Raw genomic sequence first — 22,441 nt, forward strand, 5'->3', positions numbered from 1 at the left:
TTGGCAAACGGCATTCTGGAATCCTCCCTCTATCTTATTAATGCTGGAACCTGGCCTGCCCACCAGCCTGTCAGCACCAGTATACTGGGACGTCTCAGGACAAGCAAGCAGCTGGGCAGAGACACAGTCCCTCTCACCAGCAGGCCTGCTGCCTTAAGACACCCTGAGCCCACCACAGGGTCCAGGACTCATCCCCACATACCAGTGTACTGGCACGAGCTCTGAGACCAGCCTCACCATGAGTGGATAGGCATCAGCCCCAGGACCCCCAGAGCCCTGGCCCTGACCACCAGCAGGCTGAAACATCCACTCCAGGACCCCCAGGGCCTTGAAGCCAGAGATCCTGAGACCTGGCTCCACCCACCAGTGAGCCAGCACTAGCCCCAGGACCAGCCTTACCCACCAGTGGGTGAGCAAAAGCCCCAGGACCACCTGGTTCCTGACCCCACCCACCAGCCCCAGGACCACCACAGCTCTTCAGACAGCCACCCTGGGATCTAGCCCCACCCACTAGGTGGGCTGAAACCAGCTGCAAGACACCTTGGACCCCACAGAGAGCTGCCCCAGGATCCAGCCCCAACCACCAGTGGGCCAACAGCAGCTTTAGGACACGCCAGACCCTGCAGCCAGCTGTGTCAGGTATTAGCCCTTCCTACCAGCAGGCTGACACTAGATCCAGGACACCCAGCCCTGCAACCACCCACCCCAGAACCCGGCTTTGCCTACCAGTGGGCCAGCACTAGCCCTGGGACCCCTGGGGCCCTGTAGCCAGAAGTCTCATGACCTGGCCCCGCCCACCAGCAGCCAGTGGCCTCTGCACAAGGCAGAGCCTGGCAACCAACCGGACTGTGGGCCAGCCATGCCTACCAGACCACCCACAGCAGTCAGCCTGACACAACAGGAGGAGCCACACAGCCCACATAGGTGGCACCCCTAGAGCATATAGCTCTGGTGACCAGAGGGGAGTGTGCTGCTGGGATGCACAGGATGTCTCCTACAAAAGGCTACTTCTCCAAGGTCAGGAAACGTAACCAACCTACCAAATACATAGAAGTAAAAGCAGCAAATTAGACAAAATAAGGCAACAGAGGAATATATTCCAAATGAAGGAACACGATAAAACCCCAGGAGAACCTAGTAAAGTGGAGATAGGCAACCTACCCAATACAGTCTGAAACGATGATTGTAAAGAAGCTCAAAGAAATCAGGAGAAGGATGGATAAACACAGTGGGAAGTTTAACAGGGTTAGAAGATATAAAGAAGAACAAAAGAGAGCTGAAGAATACAATAATTAACACACACTAAAAGGAATAAAAAATAACATAAATAAAAAACACACTAAAAGGAATCAACATATTAGATGATACAGAGGAACAGATCAGTGAGCTGGAAGACAGAGTAGTGGAAATCACTGAAACAGAACAGAAAAAAAAGAATAAAAAGAAATGAGGACAGTTTAAGAGACCTCTGGGACAACATCAATGTAACAACATTCGCATTATAGGAATCCCATAAGGAGAAGAGACAGAGAAACGGGCAGAGAACATATTTGAAGACATAATAGCTGAAAACTTCCCTAACCTGGGAAAGGAAACAGACATCCAGGTACAGGAATCACAGAGAGTACCAAACAGGATCAATGCAAAGAGGATCAAAGCAAAACACATTGTAATTAAAATGGCAACAATTAAAGATAAAGAAAGAATATTAAAAGCAGCAAGGAAAAAGCAACAAGCTACATACAAGGAATTCCCATAAGGCCATCAGCTAATTTTTCAGCAGAAACTCTGCAGGCTAGATAGAAGGGAGTGGCACAATATGTTTAAAGTGATGAAAAGGGAAAACCTACAACCAAGAATACTCTACCCAGCAAGGCTTTCATTCAGACTTGATGGACAGATCAAAAAAATTTTACAGACAAGCAAAAGTTAAAAGAATTCAGCACCACCAAACGAGCTTTACAAGAAATGTTAAAGGGACTTCCCTAAGTGAAAAAGAAAAAGGCCACAACTAGAAACATGAAAATTATGAAAGAAAAAAGTTCATTGGTAAAGGCAAATATACAGTAAATGCAGTAAATCAACCACATGTAAAGCTAGTAGGAAGGTTAAAAGACAAAAGTAGTAAAATCATCTATATCCACAAAAAGTAGTTAAGGGATACACAAAACAAAATGATGAAAAATAAGATGTCAAAAACAGCAAGTGTGTGTGGGGGGTGAAAATGCCAGGATTGTTAAAATACATTTGAACTTAAGAGCCCAGCAACTTAAAATAATCACATGTATATACAGATTGCTATATAACCTTCACAATAACAACAAACAAAAGATCTATAATAGACACACAGAAAAAAAAAAAAAGGAATCCAAATGTAACACTAGAGATAGTCATCAAACCACAATGGAAGAGAGCAAAAGAAGAAGAAAGGAACAAAAAAGAACTATAAAAACGATCCCAAAACAATTAACAAAATGGCAATAAGTACATACCTATCAGTATTTATATTAAACGTGAATAGACTAAATGCTACATCAAAAAACACAGAGTGGCTGAATGGATACAGAAACAAGACCCACATATATGCTGTCTACAAGAGACTCACTTCACCTCTAAAGACACACACACACTGAAAGTGAGGGGATGGAAAAAGATATTCCATGCAAATGAAAATGAAAAGAAACCAAGGGTAGCAATACTTATATCAGATAAAATGGACTTTAAAGACTGTAACAAGAGACAAAGAAGGACATTACGCAATGATCAAGAGATCAATCTAAAGAAAAGATATAACAATTCTAAATATATATGCACCCAATACAGAAGCACCTAAATACATAAAGCAAATATTAACAGACAAAAAGGGAGAAATAGACAGTAACACAATAATAGTAGGGGACTTTAATATCCCACTAACATCAATGGACAGATCATCCAGACAGAAAATGAATAAGGAAACATTGGCTTTAAATGACACATTAGATCAGATGGACCTAATTGATATATATAGAGAGAGAATCAAAAAGCAGCAGAATACACACTCTTTTCAAGTGGACATGGAATGTTCTCCAGATCACATGACAGGACACAAAACAAGTCTCAGTAAATTTAAGAAAACTAAAATCATATCAAGCTTTTTTTTTGACCACAGCACTATGAGACTAAACATCAACTGTAAGGAACAAATTGCAAAAATCACAAACATGTAGAGACTAAACACTATGCTACTAAACAACCGATGGATCACTGAAGCAATCAAAGAAGAAATAAAAAAATACCTGAAGACAAAAGAAAATGGAAATACAAGGACCCAAAATCTATGGGACACAGCAAAAGCAGTTCCAAGAGGGAAGTTTATAGCAAAACAAGCCTATCTCGGGAAAAAAGAAAAATCTCAAATACATAACACAACCTTACATCTAAAGGAACTAGAAAAAGAGGAGCAAAACCCAAAGTTAATAGAAGGAAAGAAATCATAATGACCAGAGCAGAAATAAATAAAATACAGACTTAAAAACACAACAGAAAAGATTAATGGAACTAAGAGCTGGTTCTTTGAACAGATAAACACAATTGATAAACCTTTAGCCAGACTCATCAAGAGAAAAAGAGAGAGGGCCCAAACCAATAAAGTCAGAAATGAAAAAGGAGAAGTTACAACCATCACTACAGAAACACAAAGGATCATAAGAGATTACTATGAACAATTATATGCCAATAATATGGACAACCTAGGAGAAGTGGACAAATTCCTAGAAATGCACAATCTCCCAAGACTGAACTGGGAAGAAATAGAAAATATGAACAGACCAATTGCCAGTAATGAAGTTGAATCAGTAATAAAAGAACTCCCTAAAAACAAAAGTCCAGGGGCAGATGGCTTCACAGGTGAATTTTACCAAAGATTTAGAGAAGAGTTGTCAGTCTTTCTCAAAATTTCCAAGAAATTGCAGAAGAAGGAATGCTTATGAACGCATTCTATGAGGTCAGCACTACCCTGATGCCAAAACCAGACAAAGACATCACAAAAAAAGAAAATTATAGGCCACTATCACTGATGAACATATACGCAAAAATCCTCAACAAAATATTAGCAAGCCAAAGTCAACAATACATTAAAAAGATCATACACCATGATCAAGTGGGATTTCTACCAAGGATGCAAGGATGGTTCAGTATCTGCAAATCAATGAATGTGATACACCACATTAACACATTGAAAAACAAAAATCAGATGACCATTTCAATTGATGCAGAAAAAGCTTTTGACAAAATTCAACACCCATTTATGATAAAAACTCTCAACAAAGTGGGTATAGAGGGAACATACCTCAACATAATAAAGGCCATATATGATAAGTCCACAGCTAACATCACACTCAATGGTGAAAAGCTGAAAGCATTTCCTCTAAGATCAGGAACAAGACAAGGATATCCACTCTCACCACTTTTATTCAACATAGTACTGGAAGGCCTAGCCACAGCTATCAGACAAGAAAGAGAATGAAAAGGAATCCAAATTGGAAAGGAAGAAGTAAAACTATCACTGTTTAAAGATGACATGATACTATATGTAAAAAATCCTAAAGATGCCACCAAAAAACTACTAGAGCTCATCAATGAGTTTGGTAAAGTTGCAGGATACAAAACTAATATATAGAAATCTGTTGCATTTCTATACACTAATAATAAACTATCAGAAAGAGAAATCAAGAAAATCATATCAAAAAGAATAATATATCTAGGAATAAATCTAAGGAGGTAAAAGACCCGTATTCTGAAAATTATAAGATACTGATGAAAGAAATGGAAGATGACACAAACAGATGGAAAGATATACCATGTTCATAAGTTGGAAGAATTAATATTGTTAAAATGACCACACTACCCAAGGCAATCTACAGATTCAATGCAATCCCTATCAAAATACTACTGGCATTTTTCACAGAACTAGAACAAATAATTCAAAAATTTGTATGGAAACACAAAAGACTCCAAATAACCAAAACAGTATTGAGAAAGAAGAACAAAACTGGAGGTATCACACTAACTGATTTCAAACTAAACTACAAAGCTACTATCATAAAAACAGTATCCTACTGGCACAAAAACAGACACATAGATCAATGGAACAGAATAGAGAGCCCAGACATGAACCCACACTTAAATATGGGCAATTAATCTATGACAAAGGAGGCAAGAATATACCATGGGAAAAAGACAGCCTTATCAATAAATGGTGTTGGGAAAACTGGACAGCTACATGCAAAAGACTCAAACTGGCGTACTCTCTCACACCATGCACAGAATAAATTCAAAATAGATTAAAGTCTATTTAATCAGTTGTAAGACCTGAAACCATAAAACTTACAGAAGAAAACATAGGCAGTACTCTGGCATCCATCGTAGTAGTGTTTTTTTGGATACGTCTCCTCAGGCAAGGGGAACAAAAGCAAAAATAAACAAATGGGACTACATCAAACTCAAAAGCCTTTGCACACAGCAAAGGAAACTATCAAGAAAACAAAAAGCCACTTACTGAATTGGAGACGATAGCTGCAAATGATATATTCTTATAAGGGGTTAATCCAAAATATACAAAGAACTCATAGAACTCAACACCAAAAAACCAAACAACTTCATTAAAAACTGGAGTTGCAGCATAATGTACAATAGCCAAGATATGCAAGCAACTTAAGTATCCACTGATAGATGAATGGATAAAGAAGATGTGGTATATACACATATATACAATGGAATATTACTCAGCCATAAAAAAGAACGAAAATCTTGCCATTTGTGACAACATGGATGGACCTAGAAGCATTATGCCAAATGAAAGAAGTCAGACAGGGAAAGACAGATACTGTATGGCTTCACTTCTATGTGGCATCTAAAAAATACAACAAATGAACAGACAGAACAAAACAGAAACAGAGTTATAGATGCAAAGAACAAACAGGTGGTTACCGGAGAAGAGGGGGCTGGGAGGAGGAAAGAAATAGGTGAGGGCAATTAAGCGGTACAAACTTCCAGTTGCAAAATGAATGAGTCACAGGTATAAAAGCTACAGTGTGGGGAATACAGTCAATAACTAAGTAGTACCTTTGTGGTGACACATAATAACTAGACTTATCCTGGTGATCATTTTGAAATGAACAAAAGAAAAATCACTATGTTGTGTAACAGGAACGAACATAATGTTTCAGTCAATTATACTCTAAAAACAAACAAACAAGCATACAAACAATTCATAGAAAAAGAGATCAGATTTGTGATTACCTAAAGCAAGGGGTGCGGGGAGGGGGAATTGGATGAAGGTGGTCAACAGGTACTACAAACTTCCGGTTCTAAGATAAATAAGTACTAGGGATGTAATGTTCAACATGATAAATATCATGAGTACAGCTGAATATAATGAACACAGCTGTATGTATAACATATATATAATATATAACACATCTGTATGTTATATACGAAAGTTAAGAGAGTAAAACCAAAGAATTCTCATCACACACAACATTTTTTTCTATTTCTTTAATTTCATATTTATATGAGATGATAGACGTTCACTAAACTTATTGTGATAATCATTTCACAGTATACTTAAGTCAAATCATTATGCCATACACCTTAAACTTGTATGGTGCTGTATGTCAATTATATCTCAATAAACTGGAAGAAAAATTAAATTAAATTTTTTTTTAAAGGGTGAAGACTGAACACAAACTGAGAGAAGATATCTGCATCACTTACCACATACAAAAGTCTACCGGCCAAACCAAAGTAAGCGTTCCCACTGACCAAGGAAAGAAAGACAGACAAGCCAGTGTGAAAACTGTAAAAAAGTCTCAAGCAGGCACTTCGCAGATAAAGAAAACTGACTAATGAATAAACAAATGAAAAACTGCCCAATTTCATTAGTAAACAACAAATGCTAATTAAAGCAGCAACGAGCTACTGCTACACATCTAGTGGAGGGGAAGAAAGTAAGACGTCTGAGAGTCCCAACAGAGCCCTGTGACCCACAATGCCGAAAATATTTACTGTCTTTCCCTTCACAGAAAAAGCGTAGCTCCCTGGTCTAAGATACTGTTAATATTCTATTCCTTCATCTGGATGGTGGTTACATGGTGGCGTACAGTCTGGGATACACGGTGACTACACATTATACACACTTATTTAAACTACACATATACGTTATACATATAATACATATATATTATAAAACATGTATGTTAAATGTACATATATACATACATATTATATATACATAGTTATATATATATATATTATTTTTATATTCCACTGTAGTGTCACAAATTAAAAAACAATTAAGCTTAAAAAAGTTAGGCCTGGAGGATTTCGAAGCCCCATTAAAAACTTAGAGCACATAGCACAGCAGTATGAATGTACTTCATACCGCTGAACTGGTACACTTAAAAATGGTTGAGATGGTAAATTTTGTGTTATGTGCATTTTACTGCAACCTTTAAAAAGCTAAAGCATGTACAGCCTGCTGTGATCCGCCCACTGCCTCGCACTGAAAACCACCTGCTCTGACCCCTAGGTCTGACACATCCCTGCTGAACTCTTTGTACTCCCCACCGCGCCGGTCAATCCCACACGTGTTTGCCTTGGTTCAGTCCCGGTATCCTCCACCTCCCCAGTCCAACACCTGCTCATCTCTCAAGCGACCTCTTCTCGGGTACCCCATTATACGCAAGCCACTTCCATTGTAACACACATCATTCTTCAGAGTTCTCATTGGTGTTTACACCACAAGTCTCTTGGGGGCAGAGACCGTGTCTTTATTTTTTCTGTCATTGTGTCTTTAGTACCTTACACAGTTAGCTCATAATAATGTTTGCTGAAGAAACCAATGAACTTATTTTCCAAAAACACCTAAATAGCAATGAGCATATTAAGCTGCCCCCAAATGGGACGACTCCTATGTACTTCTGCGAATGCAGCTGGAGGTGCCCCCAGCAGCGCATGGCGGAGCGGGGAGCCCCCGTGACTCTATGTGAAGGTCACTAGATGACTAAACGCTGAATCCTTGTTCAAGTTCAAACACGGTTTTACTGGAGAATACATCCTTTTGGATATTAGCAGGTCCTGTTTGGTGAACTCCCAACAGAAATGCGGCAGAAGGGAGACTCCACACCTTTGGTCACCTTCACCATCTCTAAACGCTGGGACGCGGAAGTGACGAGCGGGGATGGGAGCACCGAGTGAGAACACCCGTCTCATCACCAGTTGGCCCGGTGGGAATACTGCTGATCTTATTTAGGTATTATACTTTCTGCCGGTTTAGAATTCAGAACTAATTCCTTCAGTGCTTTAGTCAAAACAAACTGAGAGAGTGGCAGAGATATCCACACGCGCAGGATCATTTAGTCCTGTGGGGGCCAGCGAGGTGACACGATGCTCGATTCTGGACAAAGCGCGTCCTCTCCCCGCCAGGCGGCTCAGTCCTAGGAGAGATGCAGGAGGTCTCCGCCGATAGACGCAAGGCTCCTGGTTTAGCAGCACAGCGCCCTGGGGTCCCCACGCCTCCTCCACACATAGTTTGGGGTCCCGCACGACATCAAGGATGAAGGTGGCCACGAGAGGCCGTGGAATCGAGGTGGAGTGAGAGCCCACACGGACGGGGAGGACGTCACCCAGCCAGGAGGCCGGGACAGGAGGGGAGGGGGCCCTGCAGGGTGTCGTGGAGCCGGGGGTGGAGGCGTTTCAGGAAGGATGGTCTGAACAAGGCAGAAACAAAGACCTCCACGGCCTCTGGCCACTCCCAGCGGCCTGCTCCTTTCAGCGCCCATCTGCTTTGTTAATAATCTGTCACCTCCCCTGGCTCGTGAGCTCCGCCAGGCGGGAGCAGACAGGCCTTGGTTACCACTGAACCCGGGGCACAAACCCCTGCGCAGTGAGTCTGTGCTAAGTCAAAGCGGGGTCGGATGAAGCTGCGAAGGGCCCTGGACGTGGCCCTCGGGAGTCCCTGGAGTCAGACCACAGGGCGGGCTGCTCCCGTGAGGGGAAGGAGGGCGGGGCAGCTGAGAGCGGAGGCACGCTGGGGAGAAGGGGCTTTTTCTTAAATAGGTTTGAGGGAGTTTGAAGGCAGAGAGAAGCGGGGATGGGGCGGGCACGCGGGAAGGCGGTCAGGTGGCCGGCTCTGCCCGCTCCCCGGCTGGCGCCGCTGTGTCCTGTGTGGCCGCTGCTTACAATCCACAGCTTGCCCTGCACTCCTCGACCCAAAGGACTGCTCTGGAAGGCTGGCCCGGCTTCAGAAGGTGTGATCGGCCGGCCTGGGCTGGCACAGTCAAGGCTGTGAGGCAGCCCGGTGCGTAACAGGACTTAAAAGCGGGACTTCACATCGGGCACAGGCCAAGACAGAGCAAACATAGATAGAAAATGACCACATGAAACAAAGTGGAGACATTCTTCAGAACAGTGTGAAAATACTTCCGTAATGCAGTATACAAATACTTTTTAAAATGAAGTTTTTGTGTCCTTGTTGCACTGAGAAGTGGTGACCCCATATCCTAGACCTCAGGCTGACCCAGGTTTGCATTTCAGATCTACCGTCCTGCAGGTACAGCTGCCATTGCTAAGAGTATGTTTCCCATCCTGACACCATAATCACAGTTTACACAATTGCACGTGGAGGGTATTCACCTTCAAACTATGCTTTCTATAATTTTAGCAAGACAGGAAGAAATACCTCTTTAAAAAGCATGTTTATAACTGTGTAAAAGCAAGAATGATAGCGTCTTACATTTTTCATTTAAATTTTTAATTCATATCAAACCTTAGATAAAGCCAGCAATTTCAGTCCACGTAACTCTTACAATTACTTATTTTTCTAAAGATCAATTGACCTTGAATGTGAGAATCTATTTTGAAAAAGTATTTTAAGAAAAAAAGGAGTCCCTAGATTGGTATACAAAGTTGCTTTGCCATCTTAGTGACTGGATGGAAAATAACTCCCTCATCCCAATGATCTTGGAACACTGAAATAGATTCCCTTTCCTTTTAAGGAAATAATCACTTTCTTACCTTAGACAAGTCTGACCATCTGGTTTTTGCTTTGGTAACAAGATACTGATGTGCTTGTTCACAAGCCAGTTCTGAATCTGCGACCTTCTGTTTTGGTCTTAAAAGAAAAAAAAAATGAATCTGTTTAAATCTAATGGACTCATTAATCTCCCAAGGGATTCCCCTACCCCAGTTTGTTTCAAAGATAGCGTTAAAGTCTGCTATTTCACATCTGGTCTAACTTAATTCTTAAAATACAGTCTTATTTCCCCAGCTGCATGTTAGGGAAATCGTAAATTTTAGGAGTCCTTGCTTATTTCCAGATAAATGCTGTTCAAATTTTCCTGCCGTTCACAAAACAAAAAGGGCTCATTTATTCCCAGAGGGATAAAAAACACACTATCACATCGTCTTCGGATGAAGACAACTAAAAACTTTTTTTCCTGAACCTACACGTTGGCGTGATCACGCAGACCAAAGCAAACAGTCCAGGAACACTGTGGGAACGTGACCTACAGACTCTGTCTCAGCTCATGTTCAAAGGTTCGGTCTGCGGGATGTAAAATGATCAAAACTCTGTTTACTCACAGAATGATGGGCGCCAAAGACACTTTAAAAAAAGACTGTGGCTAGGCCTCCACGGGGCGCAGTGAAGACTGTGGCTGAAGGAGTTTGGGGTGCCCTGGATTCTTCCAATCACTAAAACAAATTAGGGGCGCGTGAAACCCTGTAAAACCCTTCGCCACTTCCTTCTCCGCGGTCGCCTTGCTTGGAACCACGCTCGTGCACAGGCACGTGGGTGATCAGTGCGTCTTGCCTGAGGGTGAGTAAGGGGGACACCTGAGCGAGGCCCCACAGGGACCCTCACAGGAACTTCCCCTCAAGGGAACCTGGAAAACCAGGGTGGGGACAGCACACAAGCCCCACGTCGCCCTTTTAAAGAAGTGGTGTTATTCATGCTCTAGCGGGTGAGCTGCTCATGAGGAAGAAAAATCTAAAGTCAACCAGGAGGCTGCCAGTTGAGAAAATGCAGCAGTCAGAGGTTTATGTGATCCCCAAAGACGCGGCTTTGTAGCTGACCCTTTGTATGTGATGCCAGGTGGGGAGCACTGTGGATTTAGGGTAATCGTGGCCTCCACAAGCTCTGTGACCAGTCAGGCTGGAACTACCGAATCTGGGTTTTCACACCAGCGCCGGCATTGCCACCCCAGTTTGCAAAAGGGGATGCTGTGGTTGAGAGAGGTGAAGTCGCCTGCCGAAATTGCACAGCCGGTACCGGGAATCCTGGCACTCAAACTCAGGGCCCTCCCATGCCAGAGGAAAGCCTTTCTCACCGCTGTCATTCCGTCTGAAGCTACAGTTTTGGTAGCCCCTCTAACTTCACTCCTCAGAGGAAAGGGTCCATTAAATATTACACTTCACAGAGGTGAGGGCCACCCATGGTTTTTACGCACGCAGGATCTTCTTTTCACTTAACATGTCTATTGCAATTCAACTAGAGCAGTTCTGCTGAGCACCGCTGGAGTGCCAGGCACTGTGTGAGGTCCTGGGGAAAGTGAAGCCTGCAGCGTCCCAGAGAAGGCCCTCCAGGAACATCCCACTACTGTCCTACATTTGAAAAGCAGACGGCAGGGCACAGCACTGGAACCAACAAATTAAGCAGTGATCATTGCTCTTCATGTGGCTTCTCCTTTAAATCCTTTCTAAGAAACTCTGCTGCTGGTCTCAGCTATGCTGGACCACTCCTCAGGTTCCCCGATGCCTGACAGTGCCCCGTACGCACTGGTCACCAAGAACACCGTGGCCCTCCTTACCGCAGAAGCCCACACTGTGCTGTTGACCCACATGTCACGTGGAAAGGGTCTTATTCAGACCAGCGCTTCTTTGGTGAATTACATAAACCTTGACTCCTGTGGCTTGGCAAACAAAAATTCTTGCATTCCGTCAGTGGGCAGGTGCTGAGGACCCCCTGCAGCTGGGCGGGGTCTTCGCCCTCTTCCCATGTCGGTGCTGAAATGGACCAAATGAGGTCATGCCCACTTTCATTTTCTCTCCTGGCAGATGCCAGCTTGTGGGGAGCACAGGTGAACTATGGCTGGCACACCTCCCCTGACTGAGATCCCCCAACACACACAGCCTTTAAATTCGCCAGTTGCTTCTATATTAGCAAGTCCGGGGGTCTTTGCTGGCCTAACGTGTGATGCTGTCAACCAGCTCTCCCCTCTCTAGTCACCTTCATGAGGCTGCTCTTTAAATGACACCGTGGGGTGGAACACCCACCACCTGGCACACGTGTGCCCTCAGTGAGTGACTCTCCCTCTCTGCCTGCCCCCTCGACCACTCCTTCTCTCTCCTTCCACCCCAAAGCTCATTTACTCTTCTGAGAGGTCATCCCCGCTCCTGCCCCCAGCTACCACCTGGATGCCGTTTGCCCACACTTCTGTGCCATTAGCACGGTAACCTCACCTGCTTCTCCATTCCATCTCCAACTGTCTACCGGACTTCACAGAATCATGGAATTTCAAGGGTGGAAAAGGATCCAAAGATCAAGCAGTCTAATCTTCTATCGCTACTTTACCACTAAGGTTGTGGAAGGTTGGGTGGATTATGCTGCATTTTCACAACTATTGTTGAAAAGGACTGTAGGTCCTCATGATGCCTGTTCCCCTGCCTTCACCGTTAGGTGCCTCGTAAATCCTGTCTGAACCCAGAGGACTCACCTGGACTTCCCTCAAAAGGATGGAGGTCCTGAGAGGCATGTTCTATCTCTGCAAAGTCAACTCACTATCAAGCTGATCTCACTGTCTAGACACATGTCCAAGCAGCCTCCCTACCCAATTCCTTTTCCAGGCTATGAGGCTGGATTATTTTTCTTAGTGACTCGTGCTCAAACCAGGAGCTCCTACCTATTTCCCATTCATTTCTCCTCTGTACCATTTTATATCCTTGTCTCCTCTAGAGAGATTGGAAGGTTTTTCTGTGGCCTTTTCCAGAAGTTACTTATTTTCTCTCCTATTGTCTGCCTCTTTAGATCTTGACAATCAGTCAGATCCAGCCTTCCTATCAGCCAGACTGTCAGTCACAAATACATACGATGTGCTGCTCTAAGTCCTACAAACACAATGATGAGCATGGTGAACGGAACCCATGTCCTCAAGGAGCTCATCCTGTGGTGGCAGGAATGTACAGCAAACACATGGAAAAATAAGTGAATCAGACAACTTCAGCTACTGAATGTGACTGAGAATGATGGACCAGGGCGGGGTCCGGGGCACTTCAGCCAAGAAGACCAGAGAGCAGGGCTCCTTGAGGCATGAGTGATGAGGAGGTGCTGTGTGATCCTGGGGAGCAGTGTTCCAAGCAGGGCAAGAGTCCTGAGATGCTCTTCCAGTCCCAGTTAAGATGGAGTAGACACACATACTTACTTCCTCCTCTCTCTTCCACTGGTTACAGCCAAAAACTCTAGACAGAATACAAAAAGTAACTCTCTGAAGACAGTAAAAAGTACATAATAGGAGGCTTATGGAGAGGGAAATCAAAACTTGAAGAATGACTTATATAATGGTGAGATTCATGGGCTTTTTTCCTCCCATATCTCCAGCTTAAGGGCTGCTTAAAGGCAGTCCTAATTCTGGAACTGTGCAGTGGATGTGGACAGAGAAATCTCCAAAAGAAAGTCCGTTTTTCTGACCGAAGAACTAGGAAGGTGAGCCCCTGAAGTACAAAGAGCATGGGGGAAATCCCCCCTTTCTTGTCTCTTTTTACTGTCCCGTTCCTGATCTGAGGCAAGCCCAGTTACAAAACTGCACTTCTATGGTGGTGCCAGCAATAGTATTGGCCAAGTAGGTACCCACAACTGAAATTCTTCTCTCTAACCAGAGGAGATGGTAAAAGGGGTCCCTGTGTTCAAGGAGGATTGGAGAAATCCACATTATTTTCTCTTTCTCGTTTTTCTCCCACCATGTTGGCCTGGAGGTGGACCCAGTTATGAGAAGCACTCAGTAGCACAGAATGGCTAAAACCTAAGATTTTCCAACCAGAAGGACAAAAAAGGGGTCCCTGAGTGCTGGAGAGTGTGGGGAGAAATCATAGAGAGTGCTAGAAAAAGGGATGCCCAAATGAATGAAGGAAGTTCCAGGTTCACCTGTGATGTGCACGTGTGAAACTAACCCAAAGCAGCACGGTGAAAGCTTTGAGAACTTGACTACAGTGTAGTTAAGACTGTCTCCTGTGTGCTGCACTCATGGGCTGACCTGATAGAGCTACAAGGGCTTTGAAAACTGAACTGATATTGAAACCACAGAAGGTAGGTCAGGACTTGCACTCTGAAACTAAATGGATTGATTGCCTGCCTAAAAAAAATCAATCAGTCAACGCATTACCAAGGATCTTAACAGGACCAGAGTGTCACAATATAACATTAAAAATGTCCATGATACAGTCCAAAATTACTCAATATACAGAGGACCAGGAAAATCCCAACAATTTTCAAGATAAAAGACAACAAGCACCAACTCCAAGATGACCCAGCTGTTGAAATTATCATATTTAAAAGCAGCTATTATAACCATGAAGTAAGAGTACACATTCTTAAAATAAATGGAAAGACAAGTTCTGAGCAAAGAAATTGCAGTCAAAAAAAAAAAAAAAAAAAAAAAAAAGAACCAAATGGAAACTTTAGAACTGGAAAAAACAACAACTGAAATAAAATTTTCACTGGATTGGCTCAATGACAGAATAGAGATGACAGAGGAGTGAGTCAGTGAACTTGAAAATGGATGACTAGAAATAATCTAATCTGATCAATAGAGGAAAAAAAAAGAATATATCTCCAAGGACTATGATAGAGAGACCTGTGATACAAAAACAAAAGGTCTAACATCCATGTCACTGGAGTACTGAAAGGAGAAGAGAAAAAGATTGGTACAGAAAAAAATTTAAAACTTCAGGAAATAATAGCTGAAACCTGCCCAAATTTGGTGGAAAAACATAGATTCAGGAAGTTCAGCAAACCTCAAAAAAGATAAACTCCAAGAAAATCATGCTCAAACACATCATAATAAAACTACTGAAAACCAAAGCTAAAGAAAAAATCTTGAAAGCAACCTGAGAAAAATGACACATTACAGAGGGAAACCCATTTGAATGACTATAGATTTCTCCTCACAAACTGTGGAGGCCAGAAGACAATGGAACAACATTTTTAAAGTGTTATAACAAAAGAATTGTCAACCCATAATTCTATATCCAGAAAAAAAAACTGTTAGGAATGAAGGAGCAATAAAGATATTCTCAATGAAGGAAAACTATGGTAACGTTGTCTCCAGTAGACATGCTAAAAGAAGTTCTTCAGGGGAAGGAAAATGACAGCGGAGTGAGACACTTTTGAGCTTGAGAAATAAAAGAAGAGAAGCAGAAATGGCAAATACAAATATACTTTTTCTCAGAGTTTCAAAATACATGAAGCATAAATTGATAAAAATGGAAGGAGAAATAGACAGATGCAAAATTATTGTTGGTGACGTCAACACTCCTCTCTCAGCAACTGATAGAACAAATAGAAAATAGGCGAGAACCTAAACACTATGACCAACTTGATCTTATTGACATTTATAGAACCCTCCACCCAACAACAGCCCAATATACATTCTTTTCAAGTATACATGGAATGTTCACCAAGACAGACGATTTCTAGGGTCGTAAAATGAACCTTACCAAATTTAAAAGAATTAAAATCATACGAAGTATGTTATCTAAACTTAACAGAATTAAACTAGAAATAAATAACAGAAAGATAGTTGGAAACCATGGAAATATTTTGAAAAAAAACCCATACTTCTAAATAATCCAAGGTTTCAAGAAACAGTCTAAAATAAAGGGAAATTAGAAAATATTTTGAACTGAATGAAAATGAACACTATAACATATCCAAACTTGTGAAATGCAGCTAAATCAGTGCCTACAAGGAACCTGATAGCATTAAGGGCTCATATAGAAAAGAAAGAATTCAAATAAAAAATCTGAGTTTTCAGCTTAAGAAAATAAAAAAGGAGGGCAAACTACAGCTGACCCTTGCACAACACAGGTTTGGACTGCACGAGTCCACTTATATGCTGATTTTTTTCAATAAATATATTGGAAAATTTTTTGTAGATTTGTGACAATTTGAAAAAAATTCACAGATTAACCACATAGCCTAGAAATATTGGAAAAAATTAAGAAGACGTTAGATATGCCATGAATGTATAAAATATAATATATGCAGATACTAGTGTATCCTTACATAGGCATAAGGTGAGTGATATTTAATATAAAATTAATATGTTAGTTTTCTTCCTGTTTTATAACTTTGCTTTCAAAGAATTATATTACCGTACAGTGTGTTTCTCTCTCTCTCTCGTATTGGAGAAATTGTGTATCAGCCTATCATCACAGGCAAGTGGGTTTTTTTTAGAGTAACAATTCCAATACAATATTATAAATATGACTGGAATACTGTATGCTATAAAAATTTTATAATGATTCATTCTTTAGTGTATAGGCTAGGCTACCATGAAGCAATTGTATCGATTACACCACACTCCCATAAAGCAATCATATTGCTGCTTCTTTGTTAACAATGCATGAATAGTTATACCTCTATACAAATATGAATTTCTTTTCCACATTATCTTTCCATTTTTGATGTCCAGAGTTACACACCAAAATGTATGACGCCTGCAGTGTTTTGTACCGTATGAGACAATATTGATATGGGTACTGACAGACAGATGATTCATCTTGTAAAAGACAATGTAAACTTACAGTATTGAGAAATACAGTACTATAAATGTATTTTCTCTTTCTTATGACTTTTTTTAAACATCTTTATTGGAGTATAATTGCTTTACAATGGTGTGTTAGTTTCTGCTTTATAACAAAGTGAATCAGCTATACATATACATATATCCCCATATCCCCTCCCTCTTGCATCTCCCTCCCACCCTCCCTATCCCACCCCTCTAGGTGGTCACAAAGCACTGACCTGATCTGATCTCCCTGTGCTATGCAGCTGCTTCCCATTACCTATCTATTTTACATTTGGTAGTATATATAAGTTTCTTATGACTTTCTTAATAACATTTTCTTTTCTCTAGCTTGCTTTATTGTAAGAATACATACAGTATATAATACGTATAACGTACAAACTATGTGTTGATTGACTTTATGTTATTGGTAAGATTCCAGTCAACAGTAAGCTATTAGTAGTTAAGTTTTGGGGGAGTCAAAAGCTATACAGAGATTTCTGACTGTGCAGGGGGTTGGCGCCCCTAAGCCCTGTGTTGTTCAAGGATCAACTGTATACTTAAAGCAAGAAGAAAGGAAAAATAATAAAGAATAGAGATCAATGAAATCGAAACAGAAAAACAATAGAGAAAAAGAAATGAAACACAAAGCTGGTTCTTTGAAAATATCAATAAAATTGATGAACCTTCAGCTAAATGAATCAAGAATAAAGGAGAGAAGACATCAACTACCAATATAAGAAATGAAAAAAGGGACATCACTAAAGACCCCACAGATATTAAAAGAATAGTAAGGGAATACTATGAACAACTTCATTCTTATGAATTTAACAACTTAAATGAAACGGACCAATAGTTTAAAAGACAAAAATTACTAAAACTCAGTCAAGAAGGAATAGAAACCCTGAATGATCCTATAACAATTACAGTAATTAGATTTGTAGTTAAAATTCTTCTGACAAAGGAAACTCCAGGACCTGATGACTTCATTGGTGAATTCTATCAAATATTTAAAGAAGAAATAGTGATTCTGTATGATCGAGAAAATAGAAGAGTGGCATTCATGACTTTTATTCTTTCTTAGAGGTCTTCCAAAAAACAACTAAAAATGTACTTATTTTCTTTATGAAATAAAACTCCTTCTATCTTGCAATTACCATGTGGGTCCATTGAAACCTCTTAGAATATGATAGATCATGGGATCTTAGTGATCTTGATTTAATTATACTAGATCTATTTCATTATTCTAAGAAATATTCAATCACTGCTCATTAATTATTTCCAGCTATGCTAAAAAAAGGAGACTAAATAATAAGAAGAAAACAAAAAATGATGGAATCTCCTAGCAGGATGATACAATATTGAAATGAATCACCACTATTACATCATCCTTCAGTTTTCTGATTGCACTGCTCAAAGTGTAACAGCATCTTTCAAGAAGGTAAAAAGAAGACAGTGACACCATCCTTGTCGTCTTACGTTAGCTTTCACTGAATGTAGTTGAAAATTGAGAATTCTTACTTCATGCGCAAGTGGCAAAGGGAAGAAAACTGAGATCAGAAAATGTTTTGCAATTATTAGATGAACCAGAAGACGATGGTGAACTTGATCATATAAGCCAAATCTCTTGATGAGTGAGTAAGTGATACATGTCTAAGAACAACAAGGAAATTTGTTATTTTCATTTAGTTAGTCATTCATCTGGAAGGACTGGATCACACAATATTTTGTGACAAGAAGCTGACCATCTAATTCTGCTAAAAGGACACTTGACAGTATTCTTTCATCTCTGATGATGTACATGTACCACAATGTACTTGATGTGGGTTGTCAGTAGATAAATGGACAAGGCCCGTGTGTTTTAAACAAGGGAATAGATTGGGAGGGAATAGATGATGTAAATGAAACAGGTCATTGGACCAATCGCTCTAATTGGTATTTACACATTTAAAAATGATGTGCAGTTATGAAGCAAACGAGATGGTCTTCCTCTCTTTGACAAAATTATGAACCTTCAAAGTTTTCCAAAGTAGTGCATTTTGATGATGCAGGTGGAAAGTGAAGGCCCAGAAGGCAGAGGGGCCCAACTGAGAGGGCAGGATGGCTTCCAATAAGGCAAGGCATCTAGGTTTGGCTGGCGGAGAGTGAGGCTGGGGAGGGTGAAAGAGGCCGAGCTCTCCAGGCAGAGGAAGTGGCCCCTCCCCAGAAGCATCCTGGGTTCCAATCTCTGTCCAACGCCCATCACCTGGGTCCTTTTGGACAAGTCAGTTACTTTTCTCTAGGCCCCAATTCCTTCATCTGCAAAGGCAGGTAGTGATGCCTCCTTAAAGGGCTGTGGGGTATGAAAAGATACACCTTCATGAAGCACAGGTATGGGGTCCGGCCATGGGAAGGCTTGGCTTTCTAAAGCAGTGCCTTGGTTGGGGTCTCAAAGCTCGCTCTCCACCAGACCCTTGGAGCCCAAGCTGGGTCTCCCTGGAACCAGCCGCTTCCTCTATATCCATCCTCTACTCTGGGGCTGCTGAAGGATGTTTCTATGGCACAACGTGACCCACACACTCCGCGGCATAAAATCCTCTCCTGCCTACTGACCAAGCCTGGCACTCGAGCCCTGTCACATCCAGCCCTCCTGCATCTCGAGGCCTCCTCTCCCGCTGTGCATGCCACTTCTGCACACGCATCCTCTCCCCATTCCCTCAATGTGCTCCACACTCCCACCTCTGTGGTTTTGCAAATGCTGTTCCCTGGCCTTGAACCATGGTCTGGTAACCTGCACCGGACGAACTCCTACTCACACCTCAAGACCCAACTGAAATGTCCTGCTTTTTCTGTGCACCTCAAGCAGGCTTAGCCTCTCGCCTCCCTGTGGCACTTCAGACATCCTTCTATTTCTTTATTTTTGTACCTGTCGCAGTTCAGCCCTGAGCCCCTCAAAGGGAGTGTTCATCTCATCCATCTTTGTACCTCCAAGTCCTGGGGCGACACAGCACACAGCAGACCCTCAGTAAATGTGTGATGAATGAACAAATAATACAACTAAGAAGGTGGAATCATTTGGATGGGAAGATTGCGCTTTGTGGTTGAAATTTTCCATATCCACTCTGCATACATTCTCCAGGAAGTTCTTTCTGAAGGATATTTTTGTGCTTTGTTTTAACGTTAAGCAATCAAGTCTCATATTAAAGCTCCTCATAAATGGAGCAATTGGAAGCAGGTGTTCAACTCACGTGTGACATGATCGTTTCACTTAGAAAGAGACTACAGTCGTTTTCTTCCTCGGTGGCTTTTTAAGTATAGACAAAATAAAACCAGCAAATTCAGAGGGAAAAATTAAAGTGCAAGACCAGAGGGCCTCTGCAGCCTAGCCAAGTGCCACAAAGTCTGGCTCAGTGACAGGGGCTTCTGGGGGTTCCCCCTTCCAGGGGTTGCCCTTGCCGGGTAGAAGGGGCACTTGCCTATAGCCCCTGGGGGCTGGGAGCACCTCAAGGGCAGAAGGACCCAGTGAATGCCACTACTGCATTGTATCACTGTAGCAGCAAATGCAGTGGATGGTAACGGTTCAAAAAATATTAATAGTGTACTTATAATAATTGGTAAAGGAGTGGCTGAATGGCTACTTCATTCACGCCTGTCAACAGATCTCAATGGGGAACAGACAGTGACATGTCCCGGGTAAGATGGGAACCCACTACCGCTTCAAGGAGCAGATGCTCTTACTGAGAGAAGCCAAGGAGACAAACAGAGTCACAGCTCAGCTGGACGCAGAGATTTTCCTGCCGTGAGTGAGGCCGGCATTGGGTGGCCAGGGGTCTGGTGGGGAGCACTGCCTAGGAAAGGGCTGGAAGGGATCCTTGCACCTCCCAAAGCAGCTGGCACGGCTGACCCCAAATTTATAAGAAGAAAAATATACAAGTATATGTGTGTATTTATGCACATAGAAAAAAGACTGAAATGACACTCAGTATCCATCAATTACCATAAGGTGTTCTGTGCTTCCCCAGTTCACACCTACTGCCCAGGTTAACGTCTTGGGCCTGGAGGAAGTCCACGTGTTCTCCTGACAAGCACCGTGCACCTCCCTCTGCATACGGTGTCCCCAAATGTCTTGGAAGGCTGAGCAACATGCGTACATATCTGACCCCAGGCTCATAAAAAGAAAAATATATATGTATATATTTATGTGCAAAGAAACAAGACGGGGATGATACACCTTAAAATACAAAAATGATGTTCACAGGTGCTTAGATCAGGTGTATCTTCTAACCTGTATCTGCATTTTCTAGTCTTTCTACACTGAATGTGTAATTCTGAATGTGATTTTTCTTGAACTAAGGAAAAGACAAAATAAACAGCTCCTGGGGGGGCAACTCCATCATTTGCACCCGTGTGTGGACTCAGCATTAATGCAGACCCATGCTGCTCTCTTACCTAATGAGTCTCTGAGGCGCGGTGTCTTCTATTCTGAACGGTCTCTTCTCGCACAAGTTTCGAAATTCGCGGAAATTCAACGTGACGCTGAGCCTCAAGCCAAGAAGGCCCAGGAATCGCTCGAAATCCTCGTCCTTCAGGTTGAAGAGCAGGTGCTGCAGCAGCCGATGAAGGTCGTGCATGGTGACGATGCCATCCCTGTCCACATCCATCTTAAAGAAGGCCGCGTAGGGGTCCTAGAGCCAAAAACGCAGCGTCCAAGCCTGTCCCCCGGAACCTGACGACATCCCCCCACCCCTGCCCCCCGCGCTGTGGACTCATCTCCAACGTGAGGAAGCAGCCATGTTTCGACTTGGCTTTTTGGAGGTTTCACTGCTCCAGGAACATCCTTGCCATGATTTGCTTTCCCCAGGAAATGATGAACTACGTCCTCAGGTGCCCTCTTTTAATGCAAAGAGTTCAGGAAAAGGGACAAGAAAGGTGTTTCTTTCCCTTCTGCTCCCTCGGCTTCTGGGACCGGTACTTCTAGTACCAGAAGCAAGAATGAGTACGCTGGAGCTTTCCGGGGCATATAAACATCTTGCCCTCAAGTTTTTATACAACTTTCATAATGTTTGGCAACTTCTGTCCACGGGAAAGCCAGTGCTGTGCTGAACTCACCCTGAGTTGCCACCCAGAGGCTGGGCCCTGTTTTGATGCCCGTGCTGAAGGCCCCGCCTGAAATCTGCCTCTGTGTCTGCAGGTCGTGCTGCGCGAGGGCGGTGATTCCCATTTTGCAGATGGGGAAACAGAGGCCTGCAGGGAACTTGTGGTCGAGGCCAGGCTGCAGAGCTCAGGGCACACCCTGGAGGCAGGTTGCTTAGTTTCAAAGCCCAGCTCTGCCGGCTACTAGCAGAGTGACCAAGGGCAAGAGACTTAACCCTGCCAGGCTTCTCATGTGTAACGGGAGGAGTATAAAGTCCCTGCCTCCGGGGTGGTTGTGAGGATTGAATGTGCTAACGAGGCGAAGCACTTAGGAGGTGACTGAGAGGTTTCCTAAGGGCTGTAAAATGTTGTTACTATTACTGTTGCCTGAGGTCGGACAGCAAGTGCCTGGCAGCGGGATCTGAATCAGGTCTGTCTGGGCCAACACCCTGCGGCCCCCCCATGCGATCCTGTGCCTCAGGCTTGGAGAGCTGCAGCTGCTGTGGTCC

At 42.6% G+C, this 22,441-nt stretch overlaps 1 protein-coding gene across 1 annotated transcript in view; it reads right to left on the bottom strand.

Moving 5' to 3' along the window:
- Positions 1-22,441, bottom strand: part of EFCAB6 (EF-hand calcium binding domain 6) — a 264,209-nt gene that overhangs the window by 73,583 nt on the left and 168,185 nt on the right. The window contains exons 21-22 of the mRNA XM_068560155.1: positions 21,249-21,484; positions 10,057-10,153 (exon numbers count right to left, since the gene is read on the bottom strand). Coding sequence (XP_068416256.1) covers positions 10,057-10,153; positions 21,249-21,484 — 333 coding nt within the window. The remainder of the gene's footprint in view (positions 1-10,056; positions 10,154-21,248; positions 21,485-22,441) is intronic.

This window comes from Eschrichtius robustus, chromosome 13 (assembly GCF_028021215.1).
Source record: "Eschrichtius robustus isolate mEscRob2 chromosome 13, mEscRob2.pri, whole genome shotgun sequence".
Classification (NCBI taxonomy): Eukaryota; Metazoa; Chordata; class Mammalia; order Artiodactyla; family Eschrichtiidae; genus Eschrichtius; species Eschrichtius robustus.